The 27,359-nt window shown below is 46.9% G+C and overlaps 1 protein-coding gene across 2 annotated transcripts in view; it reads right to left on the bottom strand.

Moving 5' to 3' along the window:
* Positions 1 to 27,359, bottom strand: part of ACTL6B (actin like 6B) — a 545,030-nt gene that overhangs the window by 344,083 nt on the left and 173,588 nt on the right. For both annotated transcript variants that reach the window (XM_069644827.1, XM_069644836.1), the window contains 2 exons: positions 24,930 to 25,030; positions 172 to 269 (listed from right to left, as the gene is read on the bottom strand). In XM_069644827.1, coding sequence (XP_069500928.1) covers positions 172 to 269; positions 24,930 to 25,030 — 199 coding nt within the window. The remainder of the gene's footprint in view (positions 1 to 171; positions 270 to 24,929; positions 25,031 to 27,359) is intronic.

Here is a 27,359-nt window from a genome sequence, read left to right as displayed (position 1 = left end):
AAAGAGTTATGTGGCAGTACACATTACTTCAAATATTTTCAATTCTGTATATTTTGTTAGCTGAACAAATAGTGAGGCGTGGCCTTCAAGCCTTGCACTCTGTTAAAGCCTATAAGTACACTAAGGGCTAGCCGCTGGATAGCATTGTTGGTGCTGCCAATTGAAGGATACGCTGTGAGCACCGCTGTCTTGCACAGGAAAAAGGCGGGAATGTTGTAGTGCTCAAACATCAGCTCCGTCAGCTTCTCCCGCTTGGCCCTCGTGTTCCACTGATAGGGGGAAAGGAAGAGGGAGTTACCTACAGGAACTCATGGTGAGGCAATTCCCTGTGTGAGAAAGTGGGGAGGAAGGCATGGCATTATTTCAGCTTCTGTAGTGCAGTGGGGATTCCCTAACTCTGATATTTACCCACCTCTGGCATTTGGAGTCCCCAGCTATATGGAAAAAATAAGCATCAAGGAGACATTCATGAAACCAGATTTTGACCAACAGACAGCAGCATTTGCTCAGACAGCCTGCCCCTTCTGGCCTTTCTCTGGACTGGGCTATCAATGAGTGATTGACATGGTAGACTGCAGTGGTGGGAAACCTGTGGCCTTCCAGATGTGTTCCCTATGACTCCCATTATCTCAATCCCGCTGGGAATTCCGATGGCATACCGGCAAATGGTATACCCGTTCCCGAGGCCTGCTAAACCGGAATTACCAGCATATTACAGGCACAGGGAATACCAGCAAATCCCCATTCCATGGAATCCTATAGGACTCCATGGAGGGGATTGTCAGTAATACCAGCAGTTCTTTGCTGGCGGGGGCCTGATTTACCTCCAGCTCTTAGCTGAAGGTAAGTCAGGTAACCCCCACCGGCAAACTTGGAGTTTGCCGGTCCAGAAACGTGGCGGTAAACGAAATTACTAGCACGTTAATTCCAGACCAGCAAATTCCTAATGACACCCATTGACCTTGCTGGCTAGGGCTCCTCTAGAGTGCTGCAGGTTGCCCACCACTAGGCGAGAGAATGTCAGAACAGACAAAAAGTGCACTTTCTGTCCAGAACATTGCAACCAGTAACAAAGAATGTATTGTGAACGCTAGAGCACTCTCACATTTAAAGGCAATATACCTCCTAATCAAACACTTGCACACTAACAGCCCGTGTATCTCTCACTTGGTTATACAGCCAGCAGGTCAATGCAAATGCTAGAACACAAACACTTTGATGGTCCACCCACGAAGCCAGACAGGGCCCTCCACCAGAATGTAATACTGTCTATGGGGGACTTATGCAGAGTTGGGTGCCAGAGCCTTTCGGTGGCACTTACTGGAAGCAGAGGCATAGCCAGGATTGTCTAGCAAATGGGGACTGTAGCTAATGTAGTTGGACCCACCACGGTGACATCACCATCTGTAAATGCCCACACAGCGCTGCTGAGTGGGCATTTACGGATTTGGGTGCCTCTGCCTGGAAGATAGAAAAACAATCATGGACAAAGCCAACTGATATGGCTTTCGTATAGGGATAGCGTAGTCTTTAGGCATGGTTTGTAGGCGGGCAGAGGAGCTCCACAAGGAGGAAGGCACTGGGAAAGTTGGGATGATCTACTCCTCTCAGTCTGCTCTGAGTTGGAGAAAGGCCTGGCAACCCTGCATTCTCCCGGCCCCGCTGGCTGTGGGCAAGAAGGATTTATGCACTGACGCTTCACTCAGGCACAATTTGAAAGAGCCAAATTGCAGTGTTTGCGGACAAATCCCTGGAAGGCGATATATAGCAACATGTTTCCACGCTCCTGGCTTTGCCAGCAAAGATATGCATCTTAAAAGGAATTACTAACTACATCTACAGGAATATGCCATAATACACACATAAGACACATTCTCCAAGACATTGGGCCTCATTACGACCCTGGCGGATGGACCATGGTGCTAATAGCACCATGGTCCATGCCGGTAACTTTCCGACTCCGCCATGGCGGAATGGGGAATTACCACCCCATTCCGAGGTTGGCGGAGTGGTAATTCCCCTTCCGCCATGGCCCTTCCCCGTTCCCATTTTTGCCCCATAGGGCATAATGGGAATGGGGAAGGCGCTAAGTACGGTGCTGCAAATTGCGGCACCGTACTTAGCACCAAGGTCCTTTTGCAGCATGGTTTATAACGCCTGCAAAAAGCAGGCGCTAAAATCACCATCCCGCAAAGGGACCTTGTACTCAGGCGTTAAGGGTCGGCGCTGTTTACGGCGCCGTAAAACCCTTAACGCCTGACTCGTAATGAGGCCCATTGGGCCTCATTACACGGATGGCGGTGAACCATGGTGCTATTAGCGCCATGATTCATGCCGGTAAAATACCGGCACCGCCTTGGTGGAAAGGGCAATTACCGCCCCATTCCAAGGTTGGCGGGGCGGTAATTCCCCCTTCCACCATTGCCCTTCCCCGTTTTTGCCCCATAGGGCTTTATGGGAATGGGGAAGGCACTAATTACGGTACCGCAAATTGCAGTACCGTAATTAGCTCCACTGGTCCCTTTGCGGGTTGGTTTTTAACGCCTGCAAAAAGCAGGCGTTAAATTCCCCAACCCGCAAAGGGACCTCGTAGTAAGGCGGTAAGGATTTACCGGTACCGGTAAAATACCGGTACCGGTAAACCCTTACCGCCATCCGTGTAATGAGGCCCATTGATTGGTGTGTTCTCAAAAAAGTGTCCTAACCAAGAAAAGGTACCTTTTGAAGGCTCTGCAGTATTTCACTTTTTTCTAGTAACTTTAGAAAGTACAACAGCTGTGATGCACAAATCCAGAAGGGCCCCACCAGGAACAATGGTTAGCATAGTAGAAAGATGATTACGCATTGCAAGACGTTATTATGGCCGCCTTCTTTACAGAGGGTTGAGGCAAAATTGTAACTTCGCCCAGTAAATTCTGTAAGTAAAACTGCATAAAGCCCACGCGTGAAGTCCATCTTTGATAAGCGTTTTACATTGGAACATGTGCAGTGATATTTCCATGATCCGGTACATGTTCGCTACTTGAAGTCTTCCCTCCACACGCCGAAACAAATATAAATGAATGGACTCCATTTAGAATTTTTGGATCTTTATATGACGTTTAAGGGACTGTGCGACACCGCCACGCAGCCAGCAGCATCTACCACCTCTCAGCTCCTCCCTCTATGTACAGTGGAACAGTTGCCAGCCTTTCTCCATAACTCTTTGGCAATGCTGCAATGTACATGGTTACACTTCTGGGGCAGTGGTCGGCTTCTGCATCCCACTCTCTATCCATAATGCCTGAATGGCGCATTTGATTTACAGCTCACGCATGATGTTACCTGTCCTCTTTCAGACCTCATGTCGACAGCAATTAGCAGGACGCCTTCTCTGGTTTTGCCCTGCAGCTGCCATGAGTCTTAGACTTCAGGGCAGGGGACTTCTTTCACTCGATTGCACCACTGAATCCTGGATCCCAAAATATATATCGTACGCAGGGCCGGCCTTAGATGCTGCAAGGGCCCTGTGTGAATTGGCAACCCCCGTCCCCGCGCACCCCTGGTCGACAGGGGGAGAGGCAAGCCGAGGGGGGCGGGCAGGAGCACAACATTTGCCTTGTCCCTCACTGCTCCGGCGCCTGGCAAGGTGTTAATCACTGGAATAGGGCGCTAATGCATGAGCGCCCTATTCCAACGAAAACCTCCTGGCTCCCGCGTCGAAGCAGGGAGATAATCATCATGTGGATAGGGCCCTATTGTTATTAAATGCGCCCCACTGCCGCAGGTGCATTTAATAACAAAATGGAGCCTGCCGCACCTTTTCTCACTACGCCCGCTCAGGGGAGCCCTTAAAAGACTCCCCCGACCTGGTGTGGTGGGGGGCTAATGGTATCCTGGGGGGGCATGGCACCCCGGGCGGTCACCCGGCCTGCCCCCCATAAGGCCGGCTCTGATCATCTGTATATGTAAAGATGGAGCACTCTTGATTTCACAGTCAACAGACCCTACACTGCAACACACACCCAGTCCCACAATGACTATATAAAACACAAACAATGATAAATGGCCAACACTGGAGCCTGGCCATTGTTAAAGTCAATGTAGCTCACCAAGATGCACTCTCACTGTTAAAGGGCCAGTTTATCTCCCTTTAAAATGGTAAGCATATTTCATGTTGGCAAAGTCACACGTATACCCTCAGAAATAAGAAACTGGCGCACTCTCACTGTCACAGAGACTGTATTTCTGATTCTTAGGCACCTGGACTGCCAAGTTTATTTATTTAAAGTAATTTAGTTCCTAAAACGGAACGTAAACGTACTATTAGGCTGTCTTTCCCCGGCAGCTCTGGGAGACGTGTTGATGGTTCTCCTTTCTTTCTCCTCCTAAGTTCACTGAGAGGCCTGCGGGCAGCGGGATCCCGTAATTGATAGAACCGACGTTCTTGTCAGCTGTTCGGGCATAAACATCCGTAGTACAGCGGGAAGCACATTTCCCACACAACACTGGTTCTCTCTCTCTCACTATATGGGATACATTACTCACCGTAATCGTATTTCTGATGCTTGTATCTGCTTAGATTCCCATGCTGTGCATAGGCCGACATCTAGTGGAAGCTGCGGAGTATTACAGTTTGTTTTTCGAAACTCGAAAATGGGCGTCGACACAGGGCGTGCCAGTAATACTATCCCTAGTGTGACGTCCACTATACCCAAGATCCCTCACGCGTCTAGGATCCTCAGACTGTATTTTTTCTGACATGAGGTAGCATGAAGAGTAGCGTGAGTACAGATAATCCAAGAAGATAGACAGAAAGGTAAAACTACAAGCCATCATGCACCTTCTCTCAGAGGGGAGGAAGGGTGGGTCGCATGTGAATCTAAGCAGATACAAGCATCAGAAATACGATTACGGTGAGTAATGTATCCCTTCTGAGGCTTGTGGAATCTGCTTAGATCACATGCTGTGCATAGATTAGCGAGCAGTACCTGAAGAAGGAGGTGGGATGTGAGAAGGGTCATGAGCAAATAAGTGTCTTAGAACCGCTTGTCCCACTTGTGTATCTGCCTTGGAATGGGTGTCAATGCAGTAATGCTGAGTAAAAGTGTGAATAGAGCTCCAAGTAGCTGCTTTGCAAATGGTGTCAAGGGGTACATTTGCAATGAAAGCCAAAGTGGCCCCAATGCCTCTAGTAGAGTGGGCTCTTGGCGTGAAAGGCAGAGTTCTTTCAGAAAGTGAGTAACACAGCTGGATACAGTTAATAATCCACTTCGAGATGGCACCTTTAGAGACGCGATCCCCCTCTCTGCCTGTAGCTACGGAGACGAACAGCTTAGCGGTCTGGTCTTATTTACATAGTAGAGGACCGCCCTACGCACATCTAGGGTGTGTAGTTTCACCTCAGCTGAGCTTTGTGGGTCCTGGAAGAAAGCCGGAAGCTCGATGGACTGGTTTAACTGGAATTTAGATATAAATTTAGGTGAGAACCTAGGGTGTGTGCGTAAAACCAGTTTGTCTTTATGGACAGTAAAGAAGGGATCCTGCACTGACAGAGCCTGAATTTCACTGACCCTTCTTATAGAAGTAATAGCTACTAAGAAGGCCGTTTTATAAGTCAGGTGTTTGAGACTGCTTTTATGCATGGGTTCGAAAGGGGGGCCCCAGAGCTTGGCTAGCACCACATTAAGGTCCCACCCTGGTGGTGGGTTTGAAATAGGAGGGTGAAGTCTCTTTACTCCTTCCAGGAAGGCTTTAACTACTGGTACTTTCCACCACTAAACCTTGCTATGGGAAGTGGTGTAAGCCGACAGGGCTGCCAGGTGTACTTTCAGTGAGTTAAAAACCAATCCTGCATCCAGCAGGTGGAGCATGTATGTAAGAATAGTGGAAGGAGTGCAATCAACCGGGTTGATTGATCTACACTGGCACCAGATAACAAACCTCTTCCACTTTTCAAAGTAACAGTGCCTTGTGTTTGGTTTCCTAGATTCCTTTAGGATGTCCATACACCTCTGTGGCAAATTGAGATGTCCAAACTCTATGACCTCAGGAGCCATGCTGCCAGGTTCATTGAGTTGGGTTGCTGGTGCACTGTTTGACCTTGGTGCTGGGACAATAGGTTGTACCAGGCTGGAAGCTTGATGGGCTCGCACACCGCCATCCTGCGTAGGTGTGGGAACCACGGTTGTCTTGCCCACATGGGAGCAACTAGGACGAGCGTCATCGACTCTCTGTTCATCTTGTTCACCACTTTCCTGATGAGGAGTTGGTGGAAAAGCGTACGCAAACATCCCTGACCAGTTCATCCACAGGGCGTTCCCCTGGGAGTCTGGTTGGGGGAACCTGGATGCAAATCCTGGGCATTGTCTGTTTTCGCTTGTGGCGAATAGGTCTATAATGGGGAAACCCCACTGAGAGAAGATATCTTCTACGACCTCTCTGTGTAGAACCCATTTGTGTTCCTCTGGGAGGGAGTCTCTGCTCAGAGCATCCGCTAGGGAATTGAGCTCCCCTGGAACATGTTGTGATGACAGGAAGATGTTCCGTCTGAGTGCCCATATCCAGATTTTCTGGGCAAGCTTGGACAGATTTGGCGAGCGAGTCCCTCCTTGCTTGTTCAGGTAGAACATGGCTGTTGTGCTGTCCGTCCGGATTTGCACTGACAGGTTTAGTAGGTGGGGCTCGAACGCCTGAAGCGCTCTGAATACTGCCAGAAGCTCTAGCAGGTTGATGTGGTTCTTGGCCACTGAGTGAGACCAGAGACCCTGAGCTGTGTGGTGGAGATGGTGAGCTCCCCACCCCGTCAGGCATGCATCTGTAGTGACTATTGCCTGTACCTCGGGATCGTAAAAGGGTTTCCCCTGTGCGAGATTCTCTCTTGTCCACCAGTGAAGGCTTTGTACCAGTGTTGGTGAAACAACCACTAGATCGTCCCACTGACCACTTGCCTGAGACCACTGTTTCGCCAACCATTCCTGCATGGGACGCATGCGCAGGCGCGTGGGGGACCAGGTAAATACAGGACGCCATCATGCCCAGTAAACGCATTGCTTTGCGTACCGTTATTTGTTGACCGGACTGATAATGCGGAATTTGCAGTAGTATATTCCGAATTCTTTCTTCTGAAGGAAAGGTCACCCCCTCTTGGGTATCTAGGATTGCTCCTAGGAATTGTTTTGAGGTGTTTGGCACTAGGCTTGACTTTTTCTCGTTGATTGAGAAGCCTAAACCGTGAAGGAGATCGATAGTCCTTTGAATGTTTGTCCTGCAAATTCCTGGGGTTTCCCCTGTTATGAGCCAGTCGTCCAGATAAGGGTACACTGGGATTGCCTCCCTGCATAGGTGTGCAGTCAGCCGCCACCGCCAGTACCTTGGTGAATACCCTTGGTGCTGAAGCTATCCCGAAGGGCAGTACCTTGAATTGGTAGAGTCGACTGTCCACCTTGAAGCGCAAATACTTTCTGTGCGCTGGGAACATGGAAATATGAAAATAAGCATCTTTCATATCCAAGGTTGCCATGTAATCCCCCTTTTTTAGGAGGGGGATTACCTCTTGTAGCGTGGTCATATGAAATTTTTGGGGCTTGACATACTTGTTGGCAGGCCGTAAGTCCAATACTGGGCGCATTGTCAAATCTTTCTTTGGCACAAGGAAGTAAGTTGAATAAATACCCTTGTTTACCTGATGTCCCGGGACGAGTTCTATCGCGTCCTTTTCTAGCAGAATGGCAATCTCCTCGAGGAGAATCTTCTGATGTTTTAAAGAGTGTACTCTTTGTCGTGGAGGATGGTTCCGGGGACGCTGCAGTAGTTCTATACAATATCCTGTGGATACAGTTGACAGCACCAATCTGTCTGATGTGATCCCTTCCCAAGCCTGGGTGAAGTTGGAAATGCGTCCCCCTACTGGGGTTGCGTGAGAAGGGACCCTGAACTGAGCGTCAGTGCTTTGGTGGAGGCGTGCCGCCTCCCTTGTTGGGGCTGCCTTTACCACGACCTCTCCTATTACCCTGCCATAACCCTGGGTAGACTGTTGGTTGTTGTTCCACTGTGTACCCTGCCCTTGGGAATAGGTAGATCCTCTCTGGGAATTTTGGCCGCGTGGGCGACGAAAATTACTATTCCCTCTCTGGTTAGGGGTTTTATTGGTTAACTGGCCAAGGGACTGGAGTGTTTCGTATTCGTCCTTGGCATTCTTCAGTGCGTCTTCGACCGCCTCACCAAACAACAGATCGGTTTCCACCGGTTTGTCCAACAATGATGCCTGGGTTTCTGCCTTAAAACCAGACTGCCGTAACCACGCATGTCTCTTGATAATAGTGCCTTCCAGTATCAATGTGCCTGCGTTGTCCGCGGCGTTGAAGGTTGCTTTTAAAATGCAACCAGACACGGCTCTACCCTCTGCGGAAATCCGAGCTAACTGGCCCTTTAAAGGTTCAGGAGCAGAGGCTATGAGTGCCGCGACTTCTTCCCACTGATGGCAGTTGTAGCTGGCCAACAGGGTGGTGGAGTTTGCAATCCTTGCTTGATAGGCGGACGTTGTGGCTACTTTCCTGCCGAAACCATATAGTTTTTTGCTCTCCTTGTCGGGAGGAGCTTCGGACGATGACAAGGGTGTTCCAGCCCTCTTATGAGTGTTGGTGACAACTAGGGAGTCTGGCTTCTGATGTCCTCTTATATAGAGAGGGTCAGACTGGGCCGCCCTGAAAAGTTTTTCAACCCTGGGATTGACTGCTCTGGTGAGGTTCGGGTTCACCAGGGACGGATCTATTCTCCGCTGAATTGACTTAAGGATAGGGATGGTCTGGGCAACAGGCCTCCTTTCAACCACTAACTCTTCTGCGAAGTCCCTTTCCTCCTGGACACCGTGGGTGTCAATGTGGAAATGTTCTACTGCGCGTGCGAGAACCTCGTTTAGGAGGGGTTGGTTATCGACCGGGGAGTCGGTAACCGGGGCTTCGTTCTCTACCGGGGAATCTACTCTGTATGTTTCCGGGTCCTCCTCTTCCTCTTCCTGGTCCTCATCATCCCCATAGTAGCCCGTCCCGGTTTGTTCTTCTATCATACCAAATTCTTGGTCCTCACAAAAGGAAGCCTCTCCTTGATACAGTGAGTATGGTCTTGCGTATGGTTGTACCTCGAAGGGTTCTGACCTCATCGGAGTTTCAAACCGGGGCTTTTTACTCGGGGGGATAGGATCAGTAGAGCCTGAGGGTGTCCCCCCCTGTGGATCATACGAGAGGAAATGTTCTGGATTTTTATCATAAAAATCTGCCAAAGAAGACATTCTTGACATGACCCTATCTATGTCTTCACTGGACCATTTTTTGGAACTGGGGATGACTCTCTCAGCAAGTCTATGGGATTTATCTTCAGTAGCTTTGCTGGTTTTAGACATATCAGCAGACCTGGTTTTGTCTGTCTGTTTAGGGGAAGTGGTGTGTTTCACAGGTGTGTAAGAGTGCAAAGTTTGTTTCTTCTGCTGTTTTCCCCCCTCCCCGTGAGTGGAAAAATGTTTTCCCTGTCCTTTAGTGGCTCCGGAGGTTTTCGACGCCTGGCGTCGAGGATCGGGGGTGGTGTCCCTGTCCTTCGAGCGTGGGGCCTCGCTGGTTTTAACTGCGGGCTCCGACTCCTGGAGCGCGGCCTGGGGGTGGAAGTCGTCTTCGTCTTCCGACGATCGAACTTCTGTTAGCCTGGGAGCGAGGCACTCTTGGCAAGAGTGGATGATTGCCTGGAGTCATGCGGCGATCTTGATCGAGAGTGCCCAGAGGACACCGAATCGGACCGTTCTGTTTGTGCCCCTTTCCGAGAACTCGACGTCGTCGAGTCTCGGTTGGACTTAGTGTGTGTAGTATGTGAAGCGCTTGTGTCGCGGGGGTATTCCCCATAGCCGCCCTGCCGGACGACCTTCCGAGGTCGTGGACCTGCGCTCGGCTGTCTTTCGACGCCGTAATGCCCTCGGCGTCCGAAAGTACGGCGTCGCTGCCGTCGCTGAAGGCGCCCTCCGCTGCCATGGCCGCCTGCCTGGTGTGGTGGGCCCAACGCTTCGTCGAACGGTCCTTAAGTGTCTTAGGTTTAAACCTACTAAACGCTCTGCAGTTCGCTTCGGGGTGGTCCCTCTGCAAGCAGAGATTGCACGTGGCGTGCCTGTCGACCCAAGGGTATTTGCGATTGCACTTGGGGCAGAATTGAAAAGGGGTACCCTCCATACGCACCTTGAGGCAGCGGGCTGTTAAGTGTAGGAAATGTATAAGGTGTACCTATATACCAAGAGTGTAGAGTATGTACCACCCCCCACTCTCCCTACTTGCAGGGCCGAGGCCAGAGGCCTTCCAAGGCCCGGGCCGAGGCCAGCAGCCTTCCGAGGCCCAAATCCGTCGTGCAGCAGCCGACGGTCGATTTCTTCTCCAGCCGGCGTCGAGTGTCGAAGTTCGACGTTGGGGTGGGGAAGGATGTCAATAGATTAATATTTTAAATTTTTAGCAAAAGTATGGCTAAGGCCAGGGGACTCCGCAAAATGCTTCCGACCAGCATGGCGGAAAAAAACAATCTGAGGATCCTAGACGCGTGAGGGATCTTGGGTACAGTGGACGTCACACTAGGGATAGTATTACTGGCACGCCCTGTGTCGACGCCCATTTTTGAGTTTCGAAAAACAAACTGTAATTCTCTGCAGCTTCCACTAGATGTCGGCCTATGCACAGCATGTGATCTAAGCAGATTCCACAAGCCTCAGAAATATATGGGATACATTACTCACCGTAATCGTATTTCTGATGCTTGTATCTGCTTAGATTCACATGCTGTGCATAGGCCGACATCTAGTGGAAGCTGCGGAGTATTACAGTTTGTTTTTCGAAAGTCGAAAATGGGCGTCGACACAGGCGTGCCAGTAATACTATCCCTAGTGTGACGTCCACTGTACCCAAGATCCCTCACGCGTGTAGGATCCTCAGATTGTATTTTTTCTGACATGAGGAAGCATGAGGAGTAGCGTGAGTACAGATAATCCAAGCAGATAGACAGAAAGGTAAGACTACAAGCAATCATGCGCCTTCTCTCGGAGGGGAGGAAGGGTGGGTCGCATGTGAATCTAAGCAGATACAAGCATCAGAAATACGATTACGGTGAGTAATGTATCCCTTCTGAGGCTTGTGGAATCTGCTTAGATCACATGCTGTGCATAGATTAGCGAGCAGTACCAGAAGAAGGAGGTGGGATGTGAGAAGGGTCATGAGCAAACAGGTGTCTTAGAACCGCTTGTCCCACTTGTGTATCTGTCTTGGAATGAGTGTCAATGCAGTAATGCTGAGTAAAAGTGTGAATAGAGCTCCAAGTAGCCGCTTTGCAAATGGTGTCGAGGGGAACATTTGCAATGAAAGCCAGAGTGGCCCCAATGCCTCTAGTAGAGTGGGCCCTTGGCGTAAAAGGCAGAGTCTTTTCAGAAAGAGAGTAACACAGCTGTATACAGTTGATAATCCACTTCGAGATAGCGCCCTTAGAGACGCGATCCCCCTCTCTGCCTGTAGCTACGGAGACAAACAGTTGATCTGTTTTCCTTAGCGGTCTGGTTTTATTTACATAGTATAGGACCGCCCTACGCACATCTAGGGTGTGTAGTTTCACCTCAGCCGAGCTTTGCGGGTTCTGGAAGAAAGTCGGAAGCTCGATGGACTGGTTTACATGGAACTTGGATATGAATTTAGGTGAGAACCTAGGGTGTGTGCGTAAAACCAGTTTGTCCTTGTGGATAGTAAAGAAAGGATCCTGCACTGACAGAGCCTGAATTTCACTGACCCTTCTTATGGAGGTAATGGCTACTAAGAAGGCCGTTTTATAAGTCAGGTGTTTGAGACTACTTTTATGCATGGGTTCGAATGGGGGTCCCATGAGCTTAGCTAGCACCACGTTGAGGTCCCATCCTGGCGGTGGGTTCGAAATAGGAGGGTGAAGTCTCTTTACTCCTTCCATGAAGGCTTTAACCACTGGTACTTTCCACCACGAGACCTTGTTATGGGATGTGGTGTAAGCCGAGAGGGCTGCCAGGTGTACTTTCAGCGAGTTAAAAACCAACCCTGCATCCAGCAGGTGGAGCATGTATGTCACAACGTTGGAAGGAGTGCAATCAACCGGGTTGATTTGTTTATTCTGGCACCAGATAACGAATCTTTTCCACTTATCAAAGTAACAGTGCCTTGTATTTGGTTTCCTGGACTCCTTTAGAATGTCCATACACCTCTGTGGTAATTTGAGATGTCCAAACTCTATGACTTCAGGAGCCATGCTGCTAGGTTCATAGAGTTGGGTTCCTGATGCACTGTTTGACCCTGTTGCTGGGACAGTAGGTTGTACCAGGCTGGGAGTCTGATGGGTTCGCACACCGCCATCCTGCGTAGGTGTGGAAACCATGGTTGTCTCGCCCACATGGGAGCAACTAGGATGAGCGTCATCGATTCCTTGTTCATCTTGTATACCACCTTCCTGATGAGAGGAGTTGGTGGAAAAGCGTACGCAAACATCCCTGACCAGTTCATCCACAGGGCATTCCCTTGGGAGTCCGGCTGGGGGAACCTGGATGCAAATCCTGGGCATTGTTTGTTTTCGCTTGTGGCGAATAGGTCTATAGTGGGGAAACCCCACTGAGAGAAGAGATCCTCTACTACGTCTCTGTGAAGGACCCATTCGTGTTCTTCTGGGAGGGAGTCTCTGCTTAGAGCATCCGCTAGGGAATTGAGCTCCCCTGGAACATGTTGCGATGACAGGAAGATGTTCCGTCTGAGTGCCCATATCCATATTTTCTGGGCAAGCTTGGACAGATTTGGCGAACAAGTCCCCCCTTGCTTGTTCAGATAGAACATGGCTGTCGTGCTGTCCGTCCTGATCTGCACCGACAAGTTCAGTAGATGGGGCTCGAACGCCCTTAGCGCTCGGAATACTGCCAGAAGCTCTAGCATATTGATGTGGTTCTTGGCTACTGAGTGAGACCAGAGACCCTGAGCTGTGTGGTGGAGATGGTGAGCTCCCCACCCAGTCAGGCATGCATCTGTAGTCAGCACGGCTTGTACTTCGGGATCGTAAAAGGGTTTCCCCCTTGCGAGATTCTCTCTTGTCCACCAGTGTAGGCTCTGTACGAGTGTTGGCGAAACGACCACTAGATCGTCCCAATGACCACTTGCCTGAGACCACTGTTTCGGCAACCATTCCTGCATGGGACGCATGCGCAGACGCGCGTGGGGGACCAGGTAAATGCATGACGCCATCATGCCCAGTAACCGCATAGCTTTGCGTACTGTTATCTGTTGACCTGACTGATAATGCGGAATTTGCAGAAGTATATTCCGAATTCTCTCTTCCGAAGGGAAGGTCAATCCTTTCTGAGTATCTAAGATAGCTCCTAGAAACTGTTTTGAGGTGCTTGGCACCAGACTTGACTTTTTCTCGTTGATGGAGAAGCCTAATTCGTGGAGGAGGTCGATAGTCCTTTGAATGTTTGACCTGCAAATTCCTGGGGTTTCCCCCGTTATGAGCCAGTCGTCCAGATAAGGGTACACCGGGATTGCTTCCCTGCGTAGGTGTGCAGCCGCCACCGCCAGTACCTTGGTTAATACCCTTGGTGCTGAAGCTATCCCGAAGGGCAGTACCTTGAATTGGTAGTGGCGACTGTCCACCTTGAAGCGCAAGTACTTTCTGTGCGCTGGGAGCATGGAAATATGAAAATAAGCATCTTTCATATCCAAGGTTGCCATGTAATCCCCCTTTTTTAGGAGGGGGATTACCTCTTGTAGCGTGGTCATACGGAATTTTTGGGGCTTGACATACTTGTTGGCAGGCCGTAAGTCCAATACTGGGCGCATTGTCAAATCTTTCTTTGGCACAAGGAAGTAAGTTGAATAGATACCCTTGTTTACCTGGTGTCCTGGGACGAGTTCTATCGCATCCTTTTCTAGCAGAATGGCGATCTCCTCGAGAAGGATCTTTTGATGCTCTAGGGAGTGCACTCTTTGTCGTGGAGGATGATTCCGGGGACGCTGCAGTAGTTCTATACAATATCCTGCGGATACTGTTGACAGCACCCATCTGTCTGAGGTGATCCCTTCCCAAGCCTGGGTGAAGGTGGAAATGCGTCCCCCTACTGGGGTTGCGTGGCAAGGGACCCTGAACTGAGCGTCACTGTTTTGGTGGAGGCGTGCCACCTCCCTTGTTGGGGCTGCCTCTGCCTCTTCCACGACCTCTCTTGTTACCCCTGCCGTAACTCTGGGTAGACTGCTGGTTGTTATTCCATTGTGTACCTTGTCCCTGGGCATAGTTGCCTCTTTGTGAATTTTGGGCGCGTGGGCGACGAAAATTATTGTTCCCCCTCTGGTTAGGGGGTTTGTTGGTAAGGTGGCCAAGGGACTTGAGAGTCTCATATTCATCTTTGGCATTTTTAAGTGCGTCTTCGACCGCTTTCCCAAACAATAGGTCGGGTTCCACTGGCTTGTCTATTAAAGAAGCCTGGGTTTCTGTCTTGAATCCTGACTGCCGTAACCACGCATGTCTCTTGATAACAGTACCTTCTGCTATCAATCTCCCTGCGTTGTCAGCGGCGTCGAAAGTTGCTTTTAAAATGCAACCAGACACGGCTCTCCCCTCTGCTGAGATCCGAGCCAGCTGGCCCTTTAACGGTTCTGGAGCAGAGGCAATGAGCGCCGCGACTTCTTCCCATTGATGGCAATTGTAACTAGCCAACAGGGTGGTGGAATTCGCAATCCTTGCTTGGTAGGCGGACGTTGAGGCTACCTTTCTGCCAAACCCGTAAAGTTTTTTGCTCTCCTTATCGGGAGGAGCTTCTGATGAAGATAAGGGCGTGCCAGCCCTTTTTCTAGTGTTGGTCACCACTAGGGAATCTGGTTTAAGATGTCCCCTTATATACAGAGGGTCAGACTGGGCTGCCCGGAAAATCTTTTCAATTCTGGGGTTGACATTTCTGGTGAGGTTAGGATTCACCAGGGAAGGATCTATTCTTCGTTGGATGGATTTGAGGATAGGGATGGTCTGAGCGACCGGTCTTCTCTCTCCTACAAACTCCTCGGCGAAGTCCCTTTCCTCCTGTACACCGTGGGTGTCGATGTGGAAGTGTTCCGCTGCTCGAGCGAGAACCTCGTTGAGGAGGGGCTGGTTATCAACTGGAGAGTCAGTAACTGGGGCTTCGCTTTGTACTGGGGAATCTACTCTGTAAATTTCCTGCTCATCTTCTCCCTCCTCCAGGTCCTCATCCTCTGCATAGTAATCTGTCCCGGTTTGTTCTTCCATAATTTCAAACTCCTGGTCCTCTTCAGGGAAAACTTGTCCCTGGTAACTGGGGAGTGGAGTAGAATATGGAGTGGAGTAAGGCTGAACCTCGAAGGGTTCAGGTCTTTTGACCCGGGGCTTTTTACTTAGCGGGATAGGATCGGAGGAGCCTGAGGGTGTGGCCCCTTGAGGGTTATATGAAAGAAAGTGTTCTGGGTTCTTATCATAAAAATCAGCCAAGGAAGACATCCTAGACATAACCCTGTCTATGTCTTCACTGGACCATTCCCTGGAACAGGGTATTACTTTAGCAGGAGATGATTTATGGGACTTTTCAAGGGTAGACTTGTGTTTACTTGTCTGCCTAGGGTGAGAGGATGGCTTTACAGGGGTGGATGGCTGTGCTTTCCGCTGTTTCCCCCCCTCCCCGTGCGTGGAAAAATGTTTTCCCTGTCCCTTGGAGGCCCCAGAGATTTTCGACGCCTGGCGCCGAGGGTCTGGAGAGGTATCTGTGTGCTTCGGGCGTGGGGCCTCACTGGTGTTAACCGCGGTCTCGGTATCTTGGAGCGCGGCCTGGGGGTGGAAGTCGTCTTCGTCTCCCGACGATCGAACTTCCGTTAATGTGTGTAGCGAGGCACTCTTGGCAAGAGTGGATGATTGCCTTGCATCGTGAGGTGATCTCGATCGAGAGCGCCCAGAGGACACCGAGTCGGACCGTTCTTTTTGTGCCTCTTTCCGGGAAGTCGACGTTGTCGAGGTCCGGTTGGTCTTAGTGTGTTTAGTGTGTGTTAGGTGTGTAGCGCTTGCGTCGCCGGGGGTCTTCCCCATAGCCGCCCTGCCGGACGACCTTCCGAGGTCGGGGACCTGCGCTCGCCGGCTGTCTTTCGACACCATAATGCCCTCGCCGTCCGAAAGTACGGCGTCGCTGCCATCGCTGAAGGCGCCCTCCGCTGCCATGGCCTCCTGCCTGGCGTGGTGGGCCCAACGCTTTGTCGAACGGTCCTTAAGTGTCTTAGGTTTAAACCTACTACACGCTCTGCAGTTCGCTTCGGGGTGATCCCTCGGCAAGCAGAGATTGCACGTGGCGTGCCTGTCGACCCAAGGGTATTTGCGATTGCACTTGGGGCAGAATTGAAAAGGGGTACCCTCCATACGCACCTTAAGGCAGCGGGCTGCTAAGTGTAGGAATATATAAAATGTAACTATATATCAAGAGTGAAGAGTATGTACCACCCCCCACTCTCCCTACTTGTAAGGGCCGAGGCCAGCGGCCTACTAGGCCCGGGCCGAGGCCAGCGGCCTTCCGAGGCCCAGATCCGTCGTGCAGCAGTCGACGGTCGATGACTTCTCCAGCCGTCGTCGAGGTTGAGGGTCGACGTTGGGGTGGGGAAGGGAATGAATAAGAATTATAATTATAATAACAGCAAAGTATGGCTAAGGCCAGGGAACTCCGCAAGATGCTTCCGACCAGTATGGCGGAAAAAAACAATCTGAGGATCCTACACGCGTGAGGGATCTTGGGTACAGTGGACGTCACACTGGGGATAGTATTACTGGCACGCCTGTGTCGACGCCCATTTTCGACTTTCGAAAAACAAACTGTAATACTCCGCAGCTTCCACTAGATGTCGGCCTATGCACAGCATGTGATCTAAGCAGATTCCACAAGCCTCAGAAATATATATATATATATATATGGAGGACCAGTATGGAAAAGATATAAAATGACAGGTATTTCACCACAGAGCTCTGCAATTATATCAAGGTTACCTCACTTTGGCTGCGTGTAGACTTAACAGGCAATTCTTACCATAAAGAAGGGAAATTTTACCACATGATATTTTTTAATTTGTTATCCTTCCCCTTTATATGGGTGGATATGCATGCATCTCTCATAAAGTTCCAGTGAATGGTTGGAATTTATTTTAAATTTGAAGATATGGTGAAAGATATTGGGGCCATATTCTGAAGCTCCTTTTTTTGGTCTCTCTCCTCTAGTCTACTGGTACGTATCATCATCTACGACTGGGTTTATCATAAAGAAAACTGGATTTTAAATGGCAACAAAACCCATATATTTTAGAAATGTTTAATATGCATGCCGAAGCCACAGGGGCATTATAGCATATATTTGACTCACAACTATTACCAAGGAACATATGATATTCAGCACTTCATTGCTGTGTGGTCATGCTGCCAATTTTCATATAAGAAGGGAGTGATGTAATGTGCTAAAACTACGCTGATACCCATTCAAATAAGCACTGGCTGGTGGCGCAAATTATCTATCATACCATATGTAGGTCACACGCCGTCTTGGCTCTTGAACAAGCTCCGTGGCATCTGCCCGCACCAGCATTTCTGTCATCATTTGTGACATTTCAAAACAAAACTATGACTACTTCAAAGAAAGGTGAAGCTAAGGAGGTTACTCCTACCTTGTCTAATATATTATAAAGGCAAATCAGTGAATCCCCAACACCAATGGAAGACAATATGGATCCGACCATGCATGCCATATTAATGGAAATAAGGGCCCTGAAGCCCTTTATTGAAGCCACCAAAGCTAAGCTGCAACAATTAGATGACAAATGGTCTACATTCGAGTCAAGAATAACAGAAGTCGAGCCGCAAGTTAGTGGTGCAGAGGACGTCACTAACAGAGAGGTGACGTTAGAAACTACAGTTAAATCTCTGCAGAAACAATCTGAAAACTTAGAAAATAGAAATAGAAGGAATAACTTACGCATTGTTGGTCTCATGGAGGGAGTTGATAAAGACAACCCTATTCTATTCCTTACTACAATGCTCCTGAATATCTTGGATTTTCCAACTTCTCTCCAATTAAATATTCAAAGAATGCACCGTGTGGGTCCTGTCAGCTCAACATGCAGCATTAATAACTCATTGAGAACTCTAATTTTTGCCTTTTTGGATTACACTCATATCTATCTCATAATTAACAGAGGGAAACAAGCTAAGCAACTCCTATGGGAAGGCAGAAAGATGTATATTTCACAAAGTGTGTCCAATGCAACAGCTGCAAGAAGAAAACAACGTCTTACTTGCTTTTAGAGCAATGCAACAGCTGCAAGAAGAAAACAACGTCTTGCTTGCTTTTAGAGCAGTGCTTAGGCAGCTAAATGCAAGATTTGGTATCATTCATCCTGGCATTCTGAAAGTGACCCTCAAAGGTCATACAGCAACGTTTGATAATCCCAGTGACCACAGATATTTTATTCAGTCCCAGAGGATGAGGATATGGATACTTCAATCCCTCCTCCCAAAAATACTGTATAGGAACGTATGGTGAAACACGTTATGACGTATAAAGGAAATCTTGTATTGGAGTGGTTCTGCAGTTAGCCTCATTTCAATAGCCTCTACACCCCAATATACCTTAGGTCAACATGATTTGGTGTGGCATTTTCCTGTTAGCCACATTGTTATTTCTAGTTGAAAGTTGCTATTTTGTAAGGATTACACTCATGTTGTCATTTGTCTCCCCTTTTCCCTCATCTCTCCTCCTCCTTCGTGTTCTTCCCTCAGGATAATCTATCTGTGTATAATAAATTGACTTTTTATTACTGTTCAATGACAAGGTGTATTTTCTACTTGTTTGATGCTTTCCTCCACCTCAAGTATTTGTCAATTTGTTTCTCTCTGCAACTGCCGTTAGCTCCCATGTCGCTAAATATAGATTCCTGGAATGTTAAGGGTCTCCATAACCCCATAAAAAGGCAAAGAGTATTCTCTTGATTGAACAGAACCAAACCATCAATTGCTTGTATTCAGGAAACTTACTTGTCAGAGACTGAAGCGGCTAAACTTAAGAGCTTGTGGATTGGTCTTTACAAGTGGGGCTCATGGGAAGAAGAATGGTGTTATTACTCTAATTAACAAGGCTCTCAACTATAATGTAATTAGGTCAGACTCAGATTACTTGGGCATATGGTTATTCCTCAAAATGATCATCACTTACCTGGAGGCTAGTCTGGACAGCGGTGCACATGTGGATGCAATTATGAAAGGTACAAATTACCATCTGAAAGTGCTACGGCAAGTGGCCTTCCCTGATCTCTGAAGAAAACCACAAAAAGTTGGTTAGAGATGTAATACTCCCGAGAATAGATTACTGTAACGGTCTGCTAGGTGGAGACAGGAACACAGATATTCAAAGATGACAGAAGACCCAGAATGCTGTAGTGCGCATTATATATCAGATCAACCGCTCGCAGCCTACATCTGCACCCAGGAAGACACTCCATTGGCTGCCAGTTTCTGCCAGAATTCAGTTTAAGTTACTGACCACCTGTCATAAGTGAAGTGTGTTTTTGGTGATGCCCCTGTATACCTCAAGAACAGGCTGAGACTCTATAAACCCAGAAGAAACCTTCGATCAGCGAAGGCCTGTCTTTTAGAAGTAGACCGCGTTAAGAGAGCCTGCAGAAATGGCAATGCTTTTCATGTACAGACGGCACGGATTTGGTATGCTCCACCTGAACACCTACGAAATATGGACAATCATCTGTTCTTCAGGAAACAGTTAAAGACCATTTTGTTAGTGTATCTAGATAAGGTAGCTCTCCATCTTTTCTCTCCATGGCGCCTGGATGCCCTGGGGCTTTGGTGCCTTTCAAATGAATTAACATAACATAACATCAACTAAGTTGGGTATTCAATACTGAATCTGTATGGTCCCACCTCATTTGATCCTGCCTTTGGTCACACTTGAAGGAATACTTATTCCGTTCCAATGTTCATATGTTCATAATCTCCTTGTATGTGGTGCCTGCAACAACATTATCGACCCATTCCTTGACAGGAAGTCAAAAGTATGCTTCAAGAACTCTAAATCAAACAAGCAATTCCTAAACTTTATTTCTGATTTGGGACTTATTGATGCTTGGCGCATAACTCACCCTTCAGACTTAGGGCCTCATCACGAGGTTGGTGGTTTCCCGGCGGTAATTGCGCCAGGATACTGCAAATGCAAATAGTGTTACCACTATTCAGTCTGGTACTATTAGCGCCATATCAAGAGTAGTGGTAAGGTAGTAAATACCCTTGTCACGATTTGCTTCCTTCGCTCCCGTTCCCACCACTTGGGGGCATGATTTGGGGTTTATTCCCTACTGGACTTTCCTTCCGAACCTCATGCTACAGTGCTGTGATGAATTGGGAGCGCTAAATCCTTATTTTCCAAGTTACTTCCCTTCCGGATCCATTCCACGTTTCTGGCAGCCGGTATGCTGCTTTAATCAAATGACTATGCTTCCCAGAATGCCTGGCCCACAGCTTCATTGCCACCCTTGCAGGACAAGGCTGGGCGGAGGATAGGCAACGCCTGTGGCTGCAGGTGCAGCAAGTAGCACACCTGCGGTGTGTGCTCGTTAAGCAGGTTTAAAAGCCTCAGTTTCCTTCAGTCCAGCTCTGGTCATTGATGCAGTGTCCCTGTTTGTGACTGGTCCCTTGTCCCTTGTCCCTTGTCCCTGGTTCTTAGCCTTGTGCCTAGTTCCAAGTTTCTATTCCTTGTTCCTTATCCTTGGATTTCGAATTTATGTGCTTAATTGATTTCTGCTTTCCAGATTCCCTTTCTATCTTCCTCTGTTAGCAGGCAGCTTTTCTCAGTGCTTTCCCTTTTGGTGCAGCCCAGTTTACCTGGGTTCTATATTTCTTTGACTCTGTCCTTTGCTGTTGTAAACCTTGATACTTAGTCTTTCCTCTTTATAGATTAGCTTCCTGCCTTTTTCCTTGGATGGGTGGGGGAAGTTTACCCTTGTAATTTCGTTTTCCCTACTCCTGTTCCTTTACTTTCTCTTGGAATCCATTCCATGTTTTCCCTTGCATATATTTCCCATTGATTATTAGGTGTGGTGTGCGGTTGTAGCTACCATGCCTATGTTTTCCTCACTATTCTGTAATCACTATTCCTACTTGCCCCTTGTCTTGAGTCTTATGTATTTAGATATCCTTTCATTGCTGTTACAGCCTTTCGGGGTCCCTGTTTGATCAACAGGGTTCGTGGGCTTGCTGACATTCAAGTGGTATTTCTCGTCCTTGTGAGTACTGTTTTTATTTTTCCTTATTAAATACCATCAAGAGTGTTAGATCACAGATCCTGTCGTTGCTTGCCCTCTACGTGGGCTTAGCGCTGTCAGTACCTGTAATAGCAATTGTGGGTAAGGAGCTTGCCGACCTTCCTTGCAGTCATAAGGAGCATCTAAGTGCTTACCCCACATCCCTTTTCATATATTTGTATTGTTGACACACTCTGTTTGCACTCCTGGGTTTTAGTATACATGGGTCTTGGTTCCTGTGTGCATGTTGTTTGACTCAAAGCTATTCACTGTGTGATTTTGTGCACATTTCCCTTGCCATATTCACTGCCTTTGTCCTTACTTGACACCCCTTTCCCCATGGGGACTAGGGGGCGCCATTAGCGCTGGATCAAATTGCGGCGCTGCTGACAGCACCGAAAGTACCCTCTCCGCCGGAGCATTCACCTTCAGCTCAGAGCTGGAGGTGAATGCGTCCTGTCAGGGCATAACTCGTTATTGGGTCAACACTTAAATGCAGAGGTTATAGCGTTAACACTGCATTTAAGTGCCACCTAACAACTCATTATGAGGCCCTTAGAGTTCACTTTTTACTACAGCCCGCATGATTCGTTCTCTAGAATTGATTACATCTTCCTTTCGTAGCCTCATTGATACTGGCATTGACTGTATCTCCCTATCGGACCATGCCCCTGTTCACATTAAATTAGAAATTGCACATCAAGGTCATAAATCAAATAGATGGAGATTTAACTCTGCACTTTTGAAAGATGATTTGTTTATACCTTTCCTTATTAATGCACATCACGATTTGTTCACACACAATAGGTGGATACTTCTGATACAAATAATTAGGATTGCTACAAAGCTGTGCTTCAGGGACAAATTATCAGCAAAACAAAAGAGGTGATGGCTTGAAGGTTTAGAATTCATCTTAACCTCAGTCATTGCTCTGGGCAACCCCCGAGACCATCGTTCTTCGCATGCCAAGCCATTACAGAAAGGGGAGTGACCATATGCAAATCAGGCTTGGTCCCACCCCTAAAAGTCCAGCCCGAACTGCTAGGTCACATCCCTTCTGCATGGTACCACAAGGACATATTATTTAATATGTGGTCAAGAAAAAGAAGAAACTGAAACATGAATCGGAAACTATTTTGAAACAGCTGAAAATCCTTGAGAAGCAATATATCCAAAATCCGATTGACAATGTCCTCAATAACATCATACAATTGAGAATTAAGTATAATAATCTAACTTTGGAGTATTCCTGTGCTATGCTTCTAAAGTACAAAGCTAAGATATATCAATTCTCTAAAAAGACTAGCAAATCACTAGCCTCTTATTTTAAAATTTAAAGAGACACAGCCAGAGTTGCAGCGATTAAGGACCCTTCGGTAACAGAACATTTCTGGACAAGGATATTATTGATATTTTTCCAAATTCTATCAGAAACTATACACTTCAGAATCTATCTTGTGTAACCCCCATAGCAAAGACTTTTTCAGGGACCTTTCTCGTTACACCTATCCTGCACTTGATTTATTCTCGTTGAACAAACCCATCACTCAAAATTACATTTTAAATGCAATCCGGGCCCTTAAAAAAGGTAAAGCTCCAGGACCAGATGGGCTCCCTATTGATTCTTTACTCATTTCAAAGATCTTCTATTCCCAAAACTGCATGAACTTTTTTCTCATTTTATTTCACTCTCTAAGGCTGAAGGCACCTTTACAGAAGCCTTGCTAATTGTTTTCCCAAAACCCAATAAAGACCCTGAGCTCCCTTAAGCTATAGACCCATCTCTATTATCAATGATTATGGTAAAATTATTGCTAAGATTCTGGCCAATCGATTCCATCCTTTCTAACCTAACTTAATCAAAAGTGATCAGGTAGGTTATGTAAAAGGGAGATTATCTTCCTCTAACATGAGGGTGTTTTTGGATGTTCTACATGATTCAAAAGAACCCTTCGCAGCTATTGCTCTTGATGTGGAATAAGGTGGCATGGTCTGGGGGATTCATTTAAATCTATGATTAATGTGCTCTACTCTAACCCAAAAACTGCCATCTTCATTAATGGACAATCGTCTTCTTACTTCCCACTGTACATAGCTACTAGACAAGGGTGTCCTCTCTTTCCCCTTTTGTTTATACTACCCCTTGAACCTTTTTATTGAGACCATAAGAATTGAGCCAAAGATTCACGGTATTGACATGTACAAATTAAATTATCCGCTTACGCCGATGACATCCTTTTACTTCTTAAAAATCCCAATTCAAGTTTGCAAGGTTTGCTGGCCATTATTAAGCACTTTTCATTAGCCTCTGGCTACAAGCTCAAGCTACCCCTTAATATTTACTGTTCTAAACGTCACATCCAACAATATGGTATGAAATGGTGTCTAAGGGGGATTGAATATTTGAAGATACTCATATCCTCCTCAACAAAACATATTGTTGAAGAAAATATGAACAAGGTTTTGTCTAGAATTTGTGACCTTACTGGCCCATGGCCCCCGCTATATCTGTCCTGGTGGGGGCAGCTCCAGGCCATCAAAATGATGATATCCCCAATTGTCTCGCTCCCTCTAATTATTCCCTCCAAGTTCTACAAAGCAATTGATTCATGTCTGGCCAAATTTCTATGGGGCAAGAATAAACATATAATCTCACTAGAAAAACTCAAGAGACCTGCTCAGAAAGGGGATGATGGGTTCCCAGATTTGCTCAGAATGACAAATGCCGGAGTTAAATTACCACTGAGGGGTCATACAAACATATGTTCATGGAGTGCAAGTTTGCCAAAATGTTTTGGTAGAATGTGTCGTGCACTATGAAACACATCTTCAAGATACACAAGAACTTAAAATTAAAGTTCTTCTCTTTGGTAGTACACTCTTGCAACATACATAGAGATCAATACTTGTTATCTGTTTGATCTTTTTATTTTGGTTGCTATCCAAACCCTTACATCTAATTGGAAACATCTCGATCATATTAACCACAAGATCTGGTGGAACTCCATTTGTAACACTCATAGCTTAGAGAGCTGTATTGCTGCCTCTCCATATCTATTGCATAAACATGAATTGAAGTGGAAAGCTGGTTTGGATTCCTTTCTACTGAAGACTCTTCTCAATAAACATTAATGTCATTTCTTAGGTTATACCACCCCACCCGCTAGTCCTCCTTTGTGTCTGTCCTGTTTGTCTTTATGTTTTTACCCCCATTCAAACATGTGATATATCTATTATCCTATACTCATATGTCTTGGTTCTTTTTGTAATTTGTCTCTATTATAAGGGTTGTTTACCTAGTCTTCTTTTCATGAATCATTTTTCCTCTCTATTATTGCTATATGGCTATGTTCCATTAACCAGAATACAAATATTCTAGCCACTAGTGTATCATACACTTCAATAGTCACTGTTATAGTCAGTATAGTTTACATTGGGGCATCCTTGCTGTCACTATATATCACATATTCCGATAGCTCACAATGACTGGTGTACTCTTACAGTTTGAGTTAGTCACACTGAAGCACTAACACAAATACATCAGAGTTTAATCTTGGTACAAAACACAATTACAATGATAATAAAAGAGGTACATACGGGAGCCTCGGACATCAACACTGGATGGAGATTGGGCTCTGACTTGACGTGCTTGTTGTATGTGTGATCCAAAATGGCCTGGAAACAATCCCAGTCTTCAACTGAGAGAAACAGAAACAGAAAGAGACAAAGGGAGGGAATTAATTAGGAAAAACAGGAATAAAAAATAAAAATAAAAAATCAATGATAGAAGGGATAGAAATGGAGATGAAGAAGTTTAAAAGTGTATAAGTGAAGGATAATGAAAGAAGGAAAATAATGAATTTTAGAACTACAACACAACTATACCCCAAATAAATGGGTTGAATGTTTTTTATTAAATCTTAACTGCTGACACTGCTTTGGGCAGCCTTCCGCATCACTGTTTCTATCCAGTCTTCACCATGGAAAAAGAGGACAAGTCATATGCCAATCAGTCTTGTACTGCCAACATTGGGAGCAGTCCAGGTTGAAGTGCAAGGACATTTCTCCTCTGCATGGAAACACATGCCCCCCCAGACATGTTTAGGCCTTGTTAAGCCTCATCAGAAAGGTGCATCTTGGTTCTCTTTGGCTTCGTGGGCAAGGGACCCATTTCCGGGCATACCACAGAGCTAAATGAAGATATATATGAAGGGGCAGAGGCAGTCTATATACCTTGTGTACAGGAACATGCAGAGGCCACCTGTACAGGCCATATATGTGGACCGAGGCCACCTGTATATATCTACAGATGAGGAGATAAAAATCAGCCTCAATAGATCTATGTGAAGACAAATTTGCAAGAAGAAAGGCAGCCTGCATAGAACTTGCATGCTGAGAGGCAGAGGTAGCCAGAAAACTATATATGAAGGGACAGTAGCAATCTTTATAGATGATGTATATGAAGGGGAAAAGGCAGCTTACATCGATCACTCATAGGGAGTGACGGAGGCAGCCTGTGTCACGACTCGCTCCCGTTCCCACGACTTGGGGGCCTGATTTGGGGTTTATTCCCTACTGGACTTTTCCTCCGAACCTTATTCTACAGTGCTGTGATGAATTGGGAGCGCTAAAACCTTATTTTCCAAGCTACTTCCCTTCAGGATCGATCCATTCCAGGTTTTGGCAGCCAGCATGCTTCTTTAATCAAATGACTATGCTTACCAGAATGCCTGGCCCAGTGCTTTATCTCCACCCTTGCAGGACAGGGTTGGGTGGAGGATAGGCAACACCTGTTGCTGCAGGTGCAGCAAGCAGCACACCTGAGGCGTATGCTCGTTAAGCAGCTTTAAAAGCCTTAGTTTGCTTCAGTCCAGCGCTGGTCATTGATGCAGTGTTCCTGGTTGTGACTGGTCCCTTGTTCCTGGTTCTTCCCTTTGTGCCTAGTTCCAAGTTTCTATTCCTTGATCCTTAACCCTGGATTTCGAATTTATGTGCTTAATTGATTTCTGCTTCCTAGATTCCCTTTCTGTATTCCTCTGTTTACAGGCAGCTTTTCTCAGTGCTTTCCCTTTTGATGCAGCCCAGTTTGCCTGCGTTCTATTTTTCTTTGACTCTGTCCTTTGCTGCTGTAAACCTTGATGCTGTAGTCTTTCCTCTTTATAGATTTAGCTTCCTGCTTTTTCCCTTGGATGGGTGGGGGAAGTTTGCCTTTGTAATTTCGTTTTCCCTGCTCCTGTTCCTTTACTTTATTAGGTGTGGTGTGCTGTTGTAGCTAGCTCCTGTGTGAATGCCTAGGTTTTCCTCACTATTCTATGATCACTATTCGTACTTTCCCCTTGTCTTGAGTCTTATGTATTTAGTTATCCTCCCATTGTTGTTATAGCCTTTCTGGGTCCCTGTTTGATCAACAGGGTTCATGGGCTTGCTGACATTCAAGTGGTATTTCTAACCCTTGTGACTACTGTTTTTAAGTTCTCTTATTCAATACCATCAAGAGTGTTAGCTCACAGATCCTGTCGTTGCTTGCCTTGTAACAGTAATTATGGGTAAGGAGCTTGCTGACTTTCCTTGTAATCATAAGGAGCATCTAAGTGCTTACCCCACATCCCGTTTCATATATTTGTATTGTTGTCACACTCTATTTGCACTCCTGGGTTTTAGTATACATGAGTCTTGGTTCCTGTGTGCACGTTGTTTGATTCAAAGCTATTCACTGTGTGATTTTGTGCACATTTCCCTTGCCATATTCACTGCCTTTGTCCTCATCTGACAGTATGCATCGATCATGCATAGGGAGTGACAGGGGCAACCTGCATCGATCATGCATAGGGAGTGACAGAGGCAGTCTGCATTGATCATGGTGACAGAGGCAGCCTGCATTGATCATGCATAGGGAGTGACAGAGGCAGCCTTCATCGATCATGCATAGGGAGTGACAGATGTAGCTTGCATCGATCACTCATAGCGGGTATCAGAGGCAGTCTGCATTGATCATGGTGACAGAGGCAGCCTGCATTGATCATGCAT

Source organism: Ambystoma mexicanum, chromosome 1p (genome assembly GCF_040938575.1).
Source record: "Ambystoma mexicanum isolate Mex_15411 chromosome 1p, UKY_AmexF1_1, whole genome shotgun sequence".
Lineage (NCBI taxonomy): Eukaryota > Metazoa > Chordata > Amphibia > Caudata > Ambystomatidae > Ambystoma > Ambystoma mexicanum.
The sequence above is the reverse complement of the archived record's forward strand: the minus strand, read 5'-3'. Positions and strand labels throughout refer to the sequence as shown.